The sequence below is a fragment of the Ambystoma mexicanum genome, chromosome 1q (assembly GCF_040938575.1).
Source record: "Ambystoma mexicanum isolate Mex_15411 chromosome 1q, UKY_AmexF1_1, whole genome shotgun sequence".
NCBI classification, from domain to species: domain Eukaryota; kingdom Metazoa; phylum Chordata; class Amphibia; order Caudata; family Ambystomatidae; genus Ambystoma; species Ambystoma mexicanum.
Genome location: NC_090922.1, coordinates 1,331,500,214 through 1,331,513,335, shown reverse-complemented (window position 1 = coordinate 1,331,513,335; position 13,122 = coordinate 1,331,500,214). Strand labels below are relative to the sequence as shown.

Here is a 13,122-nt window from a genome sequence, read left to right as displayed (position 1 = left end):
CAAATGACTTTGCACCCCTTCCATTTGAAATCATTGAAAAGTATTACCAAGTATTATGTGGCGACTGCTGCTGCTACTGCTGAATAACCCTTTATCCTGACAACAGAACATTGTTTGAGTGACTTTAAGAAGTGAATTGATTTATCATTGAACTGGGTTCATGACTGGTGCATTTCAGTATGAAAAAGTATTGCTGATGTTTGCTATTGTGTTGGTCAGTCTAAATACTATTTACTTACCTTTGCTTTGTGTATATAAAATACATTTATATTTTACTGTAACTAAAAGTGAGAGTTTATTTGGGCCTATGTATTTACTGAGTTCATTGTACTTACCTATAGCTTGCATCCTCCTCATAAAATTAACCTGGCTGCTCTGCCATTCTACCAAACCTTTTGGCAGTACAGACTTATCCAATAGTGTCACCTGTTGGTAGACTTTAGGAAAACTCCCCTAACGGTTTTGATTTTGGTACTTCATCTTATGCATTAAAGAATATTCTGCAATTATAGTAAGTTCTTTGTTTCAATTTAAAGTCTAATGATCAACAGTTGCTTAGATTTTCAAGATCCTTCTCTTGGAGAAACATTTAATGATGTTGTGAAATATACACCTATCCTGCATTACACAAACCATTCTCACAATGCGTATACTCAAACAAGTTTCTCTGTGTACCTTACTGGATGCCAATTTATTTTGTTTTCCTAGCAGCCCATCACCTCGTCGCGAACGCCATCGTAGCAAAAGTCCACGCCGACATCGGAGTCGTTCCAGAGAGAGACGTCATCGTTCTAGATCGAAATCGCCTGGTATGTTGTAAATCTTATGTTTTTTTTCTGCATTGTACCACTTTAGTTATTCTTTGTTTCAATTACAGAAAAGGGAGACAGATTTTCCTTTTTCATATCTAGAATAGCTTGTTGTAATTTCTGAATCCATAAAATATTTGGATATTCGTTATTTTTGGGGTATTTAACTCGTTACATTTATATGCATGTTTATTTATTTTTTAAAGTGTTAAAAGCTCCATTATGCAACAGTAATGGGGACCCTTTGGTGTTGGATAAACAATTAATGTTGTGTAGAGCCATATATGGAGAACAAAGGCCAGGTAACAAAACTTTCTGGCTGCCTTCTCTTTTTAAAGCCATTCTGCCAGCCCCAACCCTTTGGTTAGCTGGACTCCAGGCTTTGTTTTCCAGCTTTCCTTTAACTGGAACTTTACCATTACTGACAGTATGAGCTGCCAGTTAGTTGAATGATGCTGAATTACAAACTAACTAGATCTTGTATAGCGTTGCATAAAAAGAATGATGGTCCTGAACAAAATGTTAGATAAGACTTTTATAGTAATGATAAATCTTCCTGACCTGTGTCAACCCCAGAACATTTTGATTTCAAATGGTGCATTCTTTTTCCGTATATCACACCCATGGGTGCTCATTTTACTAAAATGGCCCGTCTTGTTTTTCACCATTATAGTGTTCCTTGTCCTTTCTTGTTCCTTGTCCTGACCTCCAGGATGGGAAATTCCTTTGTGTTTTTTTTATCTTTGGCGGGACTCCCTGCCCAGGCTTGAGTGGCTGTGAAGTTAGGATGCGAGGAAGGAGTCCAAAACTCTGCAGTCCTTTGTCTTCCAGTCTGAGTGCGAGATTCCACTTGAAACTGGGAGGGTGTTTGTCCTGAAAGGATTGCCAACCTGTTAGACCAAGCTTGTATGCATTACCCTCTGGGACCACTACACACAACTAAGACTACAGGTGTAAGCCAAACCAACCTTTGGTATAAGTCTGTACCACAGTGTGTTTGGTAGCGGAGCTGAGCAGCCAGGCTTATCTCAGGAGTGAATGTGAGCTGTAAGGATGTTACACAGAGGTCTACAATCACAAGTATTCAAATAAACTCTTACACTCAAGGTTTCTTGGTTAAACACTTATTTTATTCCAGTCAGTTATAGAAGGAGGCAGTTAAATATCATACATCAATACACTTCAATACTATACTCCTTAAGTTTTGGAGGCATTTAAACTAGTTTGGAGGAGGAGCAAAATGGCATTCAGAATACTTTGAAGGAGGAGCAAAAAGGAATAGGTTCATAACATAAAAGAATTAGAATTTCCTAGACAGTGCACATACTTTAAGTTCACCAGAAGAGTCTATCCAATTCAATAGAATAGGCCAAAGTCAGTGGGCTAGAGTCTTGGAAAAGAAAAAAACGGTTCTGGCAAGTAAACAGTAAAGTCTCTGTAGAAACTCTTAGAAGTAGTTTGTAAGCAGAAGAATTATACGTAGGGTCACAAGTTGATTAGGCCTGCTAGTTGTGAAAGTTTCAAGCACTTTCGGCACGAGAGTTAAGTAGTCTGTATCTTTTCACAGTACCTTTCAAGTGAAGAAAAAGATGCAGCTGAAGACTTGTTCCTGGCAGTTCCTGCAGATCTCGCTGTTCCTGAGCCTCAGTCGTGGGCATAAGAGGGAGGACGTCTGTGGACTCCTGCACTGGGACTGGTCGAAAAGCTGGCACTTGGTAAATCTTCAATTCCGGTAGCTGTAGTAAAGCACACAAACTGGTGTCCTCCCCTCCCTGGTTATTTGATTTCCTGCAGCACTCTGAAGAAAATACACCCAGCTCCGAGAATGGTATCCAGGTGGCTTACGGGTAGTTGTAACGGTCACCTTGTATCCACAGGGTCGCCACCCGACTGGTCTGGAGCGCTTCTGGGACGGATGCACCTCCCCCGGGAACCCGCGCTGCCGTGGGCTTAGTCTGGAAGACAGGAGTTCAGTTTTAGCCTCAACACCATCTCTTGGGGCCCGCCTCCCAAGTGTCCCCTTGTGACCTACCTCCCACCCCCCCCGCCCCACACCCTCCTGGAGCTTCTCTGATCATGTATTTCGATAAGGTACGCTCTCCGTCCTGCTGTTCTGTGCAGGGGCGCATCGTGGTTGGGCACCTTTCCGCTGAGTTACGTGGGCCCGGGAGTCCAGGCCGACTGCGACTCCCTCTCTTGAGGTAAGTCTTTAGTCTTGTTAAGAATAAGTGTCCGCAATGGTTGTCACCCTGTTGACCTACTCCTTCTCTCGTTGATGCAGACGTCGTGCAAATGGAGAGGGCAGTGCTCGAGTAGGTAAGAGAATGCGCGGAGCGATGAGCGTCTTCTAAATAGGCTAACCTGTGCTATCCTTCCTTGCAGGTTGCCGAGTTGTTCCTGGAAGAAATGTGGCCAGATGGAAGTGGAGCGTAGAATGGAAGATGTCCGGTCAGCGATGGAGTTCCAGGAGAGCTTCGGTAAGTAAGGAGGCGATGGAATCGGAAGATGAAGGCTTACTAACTGTCCTCTTCTGGTCTCTCCTCTCTAGGATGTTACTAGTGGAAGATGAGTTCCAGGAAGGTTCCGGATTGATCGAGGAGCTGGAGGCAGAACAGGTAAGGGTGAATAAGTGTTCTTCTTCTTTACCCCGGAGATGCAGGCCAAGGATGCTGCAAGCAGGTCTTGGTGAACGTCACGCTGCAAGTGCAGAACGTGAAGTGCGTGCCTCAGCTCGGGCGTGGCTTAAATAGCCAGCAGGTATCCCAGGTGCCTTCAGGGCAGACCATGCAATGGATGCTAGACTGCATGATGCAGTTCCACGTTGATCCTTGTGGGGGCAGCCATATTGGTCCATTCCCCAATGGAAACTCTACCAGCCGTATGAGCCTGGCGCCAACAGCACCAGGACTGGCTCCAGGACAGCTGAGAGGGTCATGATTGGGCCCTTGGGGCCTTGCAGGAATTCTGTGGCGAGGGCCAGAGGCCCTGAGGTCCCAGCCCAGCGGTTGACACGAGTTGATTGGTCCTACCAACACAAAGGGAGAAGTCGTCCTTGCAGGGCTTCTCTGTCGAGAGTAACTTAGAAATTTGGACCTGCAGCAGGGCTTCACCGGGCAAAACAAAGGTCCAGGAGTTGCAGCAGCCGTCCTCTTCAAGCTCGTCTTCGGTTCTTTCATTCCTGTGGTCGACTCTGCCTTTCAAGCCAAGAAACTTGCCTTTTATCCAGTTTCCTCCCATTCATTCCAGCCTAGCTGCCACTTGCCCAGCAGGGTGGCTGTCCTTGCCGGAGAGTCAGCCAGCCAATCACTCCAAAGTGCATTTGGGTCTCCTAGGAGACTAAGCACAGGGAGTTTCGGGCACCTCCTTCACTTCCTGCCTACCCCAGACACTCGGGCGCCAGAGGCGATCTTCAGTCCTGAAGCCCGCTAAAGGCGATGAAACAAAGGGACCAAATCTGGTTTGGTGCGCAGAGCAAAACTCTAGAAGGGCCTTTCCATAAAGAAATGGCAAAAAAAGAACGGGACCTGTTTAAACAAAGGGGGCTCGGATGCCATATTGAAAAACATGGCTCCCACGATTTAACGCTACCGGTGTTCGCGGTCAGGAAAAATCATGGTAGTTCATTGTAAAACCACTGCCATCAGACATTTCGATTGAAAAGGGTAGCATTTGACTGCTACATGAGGATCTATACAGCGGGGATACTAGGCAACCACTCCAGCACTCTATTGTAAGCTAGGTTATGCTGGGTCTAGGAATTTAAAAAGACTAGTAAAGTCAATTTCACTTTACTTACTCTGTGAAACCGTAGTTTATTCCAGAGAGAAGGTATTAAACCTTGGGAAAGCCTGAAAATGTTTCCCTGTGTCACTGCACTGAGGTGAGGGTGTTGTTTGGCACACATGAAAAGATGCTTATGAAGTTGTCTAAAACTCCATAATCAAAGAACACAAGAGTAAAACGCACATCAAAATACATGAGTGGGGGGGAAAAAAGGGCCACTCTCTCTCTCCAGGTAAAAAAATCAAGTCCTCAAAATCAAGCAAAGTTGCTGGGGGTCTCTAAGGTGAAGGGAATTGGCACGTTATTAAGAATTCTCCTTAACACAACACCCAAGTTTGAATGTTGCAAGGCTGTTTGATAGACTGGTTTCCTGCATAAAAGTCCAATTTGTTAGACAATATTATATGCACCAGCCTTGTCCTCTTGACAATAGTTAACCCAGCCTTTGGTATAAGCATGTACTAAACAAGTTCAAATAAACACACTCAAGGTTTCTTGATTATACACTTATTTATTAATTTAACAGTCAGTTGAATAAGCCCTCTTTAGAAGGGAGCAAATATATGTAGCACAAAAATATACTTCAAAAATAATCACTCTGTTTCAATAAATCAATAGGTACCATTTGGGATGGTACATACACACTTCCTACACCCTGAGGTGGCACATTTATTAGTGTTGAAGGGAAAAGTTGAGGGAATAAAGCAATGGTTAACAAATATTCTTAAGCGGGTAAGTACTTTTGAACCCCCCCCCATCCCCAATGCAAAGTAAATTGACCCTTTCCCAGCTACACACGGTATAGAATGTGACTTTTGTTGAGGGATAGTTAAAGCACAAAGTCAGAGGTTAGAAGAGGCTTTCAGGGAGCCAGGCCAGCCAATGTTAAATGAGCAAAAGTCTAGGTGAGCTGAATCACTTCTGGTAGGTAAGTAAAAAAGTCTTGCACACTGTTTTAGAAGTCTTTGTAGAAAATGAAATCACTGTTGGGCCACAAGCTAGGCTTGTGAGGGGTATAACTGCAAGCAACTCTGCAATGGCAACAATGATCTTTCTTGTCCAGCTAACTATCGCCCAATTTCCATTCTTCCCTTTCTTGGCAAACTCCTAGAAAAGTTGGCCATCTCTCAGGTTAACCTTCATTCCAATTCTGTTGGCTGTCTCTATGACCACCAGTCTGGCTTCAGAGCTGCCAGAAGCACGGAAACTGCTCTCCTAAACATCCATGAAGATCTGCTCACCAACCTTGACTCTAACATTCCCTCTGTCCTCATCCTCCTCAATCTCTCTTCTGCCTTAGACACGGTCAACCATACCATCCTGCTCAAATCTCTCCGTGAAAACCTGGGTATCACAGAGCGGCTTGGCTGACCTCTTTCCTCTCAGATCGACCCTCCCCGGTCCAACTTGGGTCCTTCCTTTCATCTATCTTCCTCTCTACCTGTGGTGTTCCCCAGGGGTCTAACCTCTCGCCCTGGCTTTTCAACCAATACCTGGCAACTCTCGCCCACTGCACTGCCATTTTCTGCTCAAATTTCCAGTGCTAGGCTGACGACACATGATCTTTGTCTGAATGTCAGCAAGACAGAGATCCTCCACATCGGCGCAGCTTCACCATCCTTTCCGCTCACTCTCTGGCCGGCCTACCTTGGCCCTCCTCCAAACCCCCACCTGCGAGGCTAAGAACCTCGGGGTCATCTTTGACTCCACCCTTTCCTTCTCCACCCACATCTGAGGTCTCTAAAAAGTCAAATTTCCGACTGCACCTCCTCAGAGGTACTCTGCCTTTCCTCTCCTTCCCCCAGAAGCTCATGGTATCTCAAGCTCTGGTTCTCTCTAGCTTGAACTATTGTAACAGCCTCTAACTAAATCTACCTGCCTCTACTCTCCGCCCTCTGCAACTAATCCAGAACAGGACTGCGAGACTTGTCCTTGGGCTCAAGCCCTGCGATCGTATCTCCAGCTCAGAAAACTCTCCACTGGCTCCCAGTGGATGCAAGGATTACATTCAAAACCCTCTGCATTGTCCACAAGGCTTTCTGGGACCTGGGTCCAAAATACCTTCAGCTATCCCTCTGCAAATACCTCCCCCCTCTCGAGCTCTTCGCTCCTCTACCTCCAACTCACTCGGGGTCAGTCGTTATTCTAAGAAACGAGCTGGGGGTAGATCTGTCTTCAGCTGGGGCCTCCCTCTGGAACGGCCTCCCTGCCACTCTAAAACTTGAGGAGAACCATCTCCGGTTCTGGAAGCACCTCAAGACCTTCCTTTTTTTCTTCTGCCTTCGCTCCCCCGCCGATCTGTTCTCTTGGCACCGTGTACCTGGCCACCCTGTGTCTTTTGGGCCCAGGTACCTGCTAATCCAGCCACCCTCCCGCACTACCTCTGGGCCACCCCTTGCACTGGGTTCTGTATCTGTACCCATACAGCACCCCCTTTTTCTTCCTGCACTTATCAGACCTACCCTGTGTGCTGCCTTAAACCTAGCACTTGCAAATTGCTGGCTGCATTACCACTGTTTGTTGCCTTTATTATTTATTTATTATCTGTTTCTCCTCTGCTTCACACTTTCCACCTCCCCCCCCCCCTTCCGTGCACTTTTCCCCTCCCCCTCTCCCATGCACTTGCGCGTTCTCAATGTCACTGGGCCTACTAAGATCGCTGTTTTGTTCTCCCCTGTTCGCCTCCCTTGCCTTGTCGCGCTCTGAATCACTTGTGTACGAGCGCGATAGAAATAAAATATCAATCAATCAAAAACCAAGACAAGTCTCGACTGAGAGCTAGCAAGGCTACACAACAAGAGGTAAGCAACCCCTTAGTTTACAGTACTTGAGGTCTGAAGAAATTGGTTCCAGTTGGCTTCTGGTCCAGTTGTAGTATGGCAGATCCTGTTGTTCCTGGGCCTCAGTCATGGAGACAAAAGGGAGGACGTCTAAGGACTCCTGCACTACGAATTGAAGGTCAGCGGAAGCAGTGGGCAAACTTCAGATCAGCTGCACCTCGCAGTTTCAGCTTCTCGCGAATAGCACCACTGCGGTTCTCTGATACCTTATGGACTTTTCTCGCATCTGGGGTCCAGCACTCTGTTAAGGTGGCTCAGGCTTGGTCAGTCCTGCTTCGTGGGAGTCCGGGGGATCTTCGTGGAGCTCGGGGTCTGACTTAAAAACGATGCACTCGATCCTGGTGTTCCTCTCCCTGGCAATCGGTTCCTGCAGCAGCAATGGAAGTACAGCCAGCTTCAAGAGGATGTCCAGACGCGTTCGCTTTGGGGTTGATTGGTCCCACTAACCCGAGGGGAGAAGTAGTCCTTGCAGGGCTTCTCTAGTCGAGGCAACTTTGGAGATTTAACACTGCAGCAGGGCTTCACAGGGCAAACCAACGGTTCAGGAGTAATTGTAATGGGTTATTTATAACGTGCTTGTTAGGCAAAGTTTGCATGCAGTACCCTCTGGGAACACTACAAACAACTCTGACTACAGGTATACGAAACCCAACCTTTGGTGTAAGCTTGTACTACACAGTTTTGGTAGCGTGTTGATCAGCCAGGCTTATCTCAAGAGGGGTCAATGTGAGCCCTTAGGGGAGTTACAGAGATTCAGTGATAAGTATACAAATAAACTCTTACAAACTGGTTGCAGTGGCATTGTCACTTCAGTGGAAGTCTATCTGGCCACAAAAATGGTCAGAGCTAAGAACACCAACAGGAAACATCTTAATCTTTAGGGGATCCCATAAAATGGGACAACGGAACTACTTGTCAGCTGAAAATGCTAATTTACTTTCAAACACTTGTTCAGTTGAAGGTTAGCGACTTATGGCTAAAACAGAAGAGCAACTTGTTTTTAAAGAAACTGTAAGGTGTTTTTAACGTTTGAACTATTTACTTGGTTGTTTAAAACTAGAACTGTTTCCTGGGTGTCGATTTAAAATGTATTTTTATTTTCAGGGCATCATAGAAGCCACAGACGCAGAAGTCATTCTAAATCGCCAGAAAGGTAAGGGGCTATAAATAAGACGTATGAAAAGATCTTAAATTGTCTCACTGTCAACAATGTCACTAAACTGTGGTAATTAGATGCCACAAAGATATTGTCTTCCTATTTCCCCTCTTTCAGTTCATGGGAAAAGGCACTTTATTTTGGCTCATTTTGGTGGTGCAACGCATGGGTTAAACTGAATGGTATAGAAGTGTAGAGATGAGTTGTTGGCATGTTGTAGGCAAATCTAAATACTGGATCATTGGCTTTGCTTCCTTTTGTTTCGGTTACCAGCCTTTTTAATATCTGGCCTTTGGTGGTGGTCTTACTGGCATAGATTAACCCCAAGGCTATAGTTCGCATGTAAACCTAGCTGTTGGGGCCAACTGCAACTTTTAATGGTGTTCGGGAGAATTCTCATTTCTGTGCAAATTCAGTTCACCCTTGCAGACCCTCAGCTCTTTTGCTTTGCTGGACTTTAGGACTCTTATCCTGGAGTGAGAGAGACTGTTTTCTCACTCATGTATTTTTTTTTATCTGATTTGGACTCTGTTTCTTTGGTTTTGGAGAATGACGAACTCCATAGGCACCTACCTTTTGTATGATGGCAACACACATCACCCTCAGTGCAGTGTCAGATAAGTCACTTGGACTTATCATAAGGTTTAAATACCTTCTCTTGGGTGAACTGCTGTTCCCAAGAGTAGCAAAGTGAAATTGACTGTACTTGCGTGTTTCTCCTATGTAGGTCCAGTACACCCATCTTATGTGGAAGTGCTGGGGGGTTATTTAGTAGCCCCTTTTCCTACTTACTCATGGAACATTTTTTATGTTACCCTCATGACTTTAAATGGCTGGTAGCAGTGGTTTAATTTTCCTATCATTGTGCGTTTCTACGCAGGCTGAACCCTCAGCTACAGTAGTGCACTCATTGGTGCCCATTTTGTCAAAATGGCCCCGTCTTTTTTTTTTCGCCATTTCTTTCTTGTGCGGTCTGTCTTGGGTTTTACTCTGCGCACCAAACTAGGTTTAACCCTTTTTGTTCGTTTTGCCTTTGGCGGGCTTCAGTGCTGAAACCCGCCTCTGGCTCCAGTGTGTCTGGCAGGGCAGGAAATGAAGCAGGTGCCCGAAACTCCCAGTCCTTAGTCTCCTTGGTTACTTGAATGCACCCAGTGCTGATTGGCTGGCTGTCCTTGCAGGACAGCCACCCTGCTGTGTGAGTGACAGCTAGGCTGTGAATGAATGGGAGACACCTGCATAAAAGGCAACGTTTCTTGGTCTGAAGGCAGTCGACCACTGGACGAAACATCCGACAAAGGAACTGCAAGAGAAGCTTGCTGCACCGTTGAACTGCCCGGTGAAGCCCTGCTTCAGGGCTGAAGCTCTAACTTCGAATCGACTAGAGAAGCCCCGGAACGGATGACTTCTTCCCTTGGGTTGGTGGGACCAACTAACCTCAAGACTAACTGGCTGAACTTCTTTGTAGCTGCTGGAACCGAGTGCCAGGGGTCGAGAAATCCATAGTCTAGTGCATAGTCTTTAAGCCGGGCCAGAGCTACAGGAAGATAACGAGGACCCTCCCGAAGCAGGATGGCCCAAGCCAGAGTCACCTCTCCAGAGTGCTGGACTCCAGAAGCAAGGGAAGCCCATTAATTGTCCAACAACCACAGTGGTTCGATTTGCTGGTAGTTAAAACCGCGAAGTGCTGCTGATCTGTAAAGAGCCCGTAGCCGCCGGCTACCTTCAGACTGCAGCCTAGGAGTCCTCCAGACGTCCTCCCTCTTGTCCCCACGACTGAGGACCAGGAATCCAGGATCTACAAAACTGCAACCAGAACAGAAGGCAGCTGGATCCTTTTCTTCAAACCTAAGGTACTGTGCTGACTAAGGGCTACTTACCTCTTTTGTCTGTAGCTTGCATCTTCTCACTTAGGACTTGGAGTAGTTGCTTTTAGCAGAGTTGTTCTCAGCTCTGACCCTCACAAGCTCAACAGCTTGTGGCCCAACAGTGATTCTTTGCAAACTCTCCAACAATAATTTATTTAATGTGATTCAGTTTACATCAATAAACTTTACACATAATCTAAAATTTAAACATGTACTTTTGAAAAAAAAATACCTAAATGGTGAATAACTTAAAACAGCATACTAAGCAATGTAAACCGCTAATCAACTGAACTAAACAGTGTCGACCTCAATACAATATAACAAAATAACATTTATCGTAACAAATCAGATACCCACGGCAAAAAAAGCCTTAAAATGTTGGCATATAAAATGTAAAAAATGATGGTCATGGAGATGCATACTCCATAGACCCACCCAAATTATTCTTCCGTCTTATTTGTATAACAAGTCTTACAACTAGATAAGCACAGAAAGTAAGAGTGAGGAAACGCTAGACAACTGTGCAGATCAACGGCTCGTCGGGACACCAAGCTCTCCAACATTGTGCAAGACATTTGTGCTATCTAAAGAATTGCCTCCGCTCCATAGATATTGTTCAAATTGACTTGGCTCCCTGCAGATACTTCTGACACATTGACTTTGATTCTAACTGTCCCTCATAGGTAGTGCATAAGTGTAACCTTTATGGCTGAGAAAGATCTAATCTTGACTTCATTGGGAGATTGAAAAGTAATCGCATGCTCTGAGAACCTGTAACCTTTTTCCTTCCCTAAGCTTTCCCTTTTCCACAACCTCAGAATGTATTAAGTACCAAAAAATGATATATAAATGCCAATACTGCCTAGTAATTGAAGTCACCTCAGGGTTTAGGAAGTGCATTGTCAGCATCTGAGTATCTACTTGCTTATTCTAAATCTGAGTGTGTTATGAAGTGTATTTTGATTGTTGCATATTGCCCTTTTAAAAGAAGGCTTATTTAAAACTGACAGTTAAATAAATAATTATTTTACTAGAAAACCTTGTGTGTTATCTGGTTACTTGTATGTGTGGACTTCGATGCTACAGCTCTACAGCTCACATTTACCCCTCTTGAGAAGTCTAGCTCCTCAGTCGCTCTGCAAACTTGTCCAGTACAGACCGTAACCAATAGGTGGGTTACCTAATACCAAGAGGACAAGACTGGTGTAGTCTCCCACAGGGTTACTGCATACAATTTTGCCTAACAAATGGTAGGTTAAAACTGGAGGCTTTTTTTTTTGTCTAACTATCCATAGGCCTCTACCTATTCATTCTGTCTATGGAGGGCACCAGAGTCATGCGGCCGGTCGTGGTTTGTCTCTCTCATGCAATCTCTCTTGGTCGTGCTGTCCCTCCATCTCGCCACTCTCTTGGTCGCGCCCTTTGCTCTCCCGAGCACTCTGCTCTCTTGCGCTCACGAAAACAGTGATTCAGGACATTGTGGCCCTGAGGGTCCTTCAGCGGTAACGTTCTGTTCACTCTCCCATTGTGAAGCCTTAGATGAGGACTCCTCGTGGAAACTAGTTTCATAAACCAGTTACAGAACATTGAAATTACTCTGATTTGGGCCCGTTAGTGAGAATTCTCAAAAATGTGCTTATTCCCTTCACCTTAGAGACCCCAGTAACTTTGCTGGATTTTGAGGACTTGATTTTTTTTTTTTTTTTCATGGAGTGTGAACCTTTTTTCCCCCCACTCTTTCATGTCTTTTGATGTGCGTTTTACTCTTGTGTTCTTTAATTATGGAGTTTTAGATCACTCCATAGGCATCATCTTTTTATTGTTGTCACACTGCACCTTTAGTGCTGTGACACAGCATGTCCTTTTGACTTCCCAAGGTTTAAATGCTTTCTCTGGGATGAACTACTACTTCCCAGAGTAAGTAAGTTAAATTGACTTTACTAGTCTTTTTAAATTCATAGACCCAGCACACACTATCTTCCTATAGAGTGCTGCAGGGGTTACTTAGTATCCCCTATGTCTGAACACTCTTGTAGCCAACAAAAGCTACCCTTTCCTATTGAAATGGCTGCTGGTAGTGGTTTTATAACGAACTACCCTGATTTCTCCCGACCACGAACACTGGTAGCTAAAAATCGGGGCCCACCATGTTTTTCAATATGGCGCCCAACACTCCTCTGTAAAAACAGACTCCAGTCATCTTTTTTTGCCGTTTCTTTGTGGAAAGGTCCTTCTGATGTTTAACTCTGCCCGCCAAACCATGTTTGGTCCCTTTGTTTGTGAGCCTTTGGCAGGCTTCAGGACTGAAGTCCGCCCATGGCGTCTGAGTGTCTGGGGTGGGTTGGAAGTGAGGAGGTGCCCAGAACTCCCTGTGCTTGGTCTCCTAGGAGACCCAAATGCACTCTGGCGTGATTGGCTGGCTGGCTGGCAAGGACAGCCACCCTGCTGGGTGAGTGACAGCTAGGCTGGAATGAAAGGGAGAACACAGTTTAAAAGGTGAAGCTCCAGGACTGGAAGACAGTCGACCACTGGAACAAAAGAGCCGAAGACGAGCTGGAAGAGGACGGCTGCTGCAACCACTGGACCGTTGGCTTCCCCGGTGAAGCCCTGCTGCATATCCGAATTGCCAGAACTCCGTTCGACAGAGGAGCTCCTTCAAGGATGGCTTC

General features: G+C 45.4%; 1 protein-coding gene across 4 annotated transcripts in view; it reads left to right on the top strand.

Moving 5' to 3' along the window:
* PRPF38A (pre-mRNA processing factor 38A) overlaps window positions 1–13,122 on the top strand; it is a 130,017-nt gene that overhangs the window by 86,023 nt on the left and 30,872 nt on the right. Inside the window, exons 8-9 of one of the 4 annotated variants that reach the window (XM_069642192.1) lie at window positions 709–809; window positions 8,537–8,585. In XM_069642192.1, coding sequence (XP_069498293.1) covers window positions 709–809; window positions 8,537–8,585 — 150 coding nt within the window. The remainder of the gene's footprint in view (window positions 1–708; window positions 810–8,536; window positions 8,586–13,122) is intronic. The other 3 variants (XM_069642193.1, XM_069642191.1, XM_069642190.1) reach the window with 3 other exon arrangements.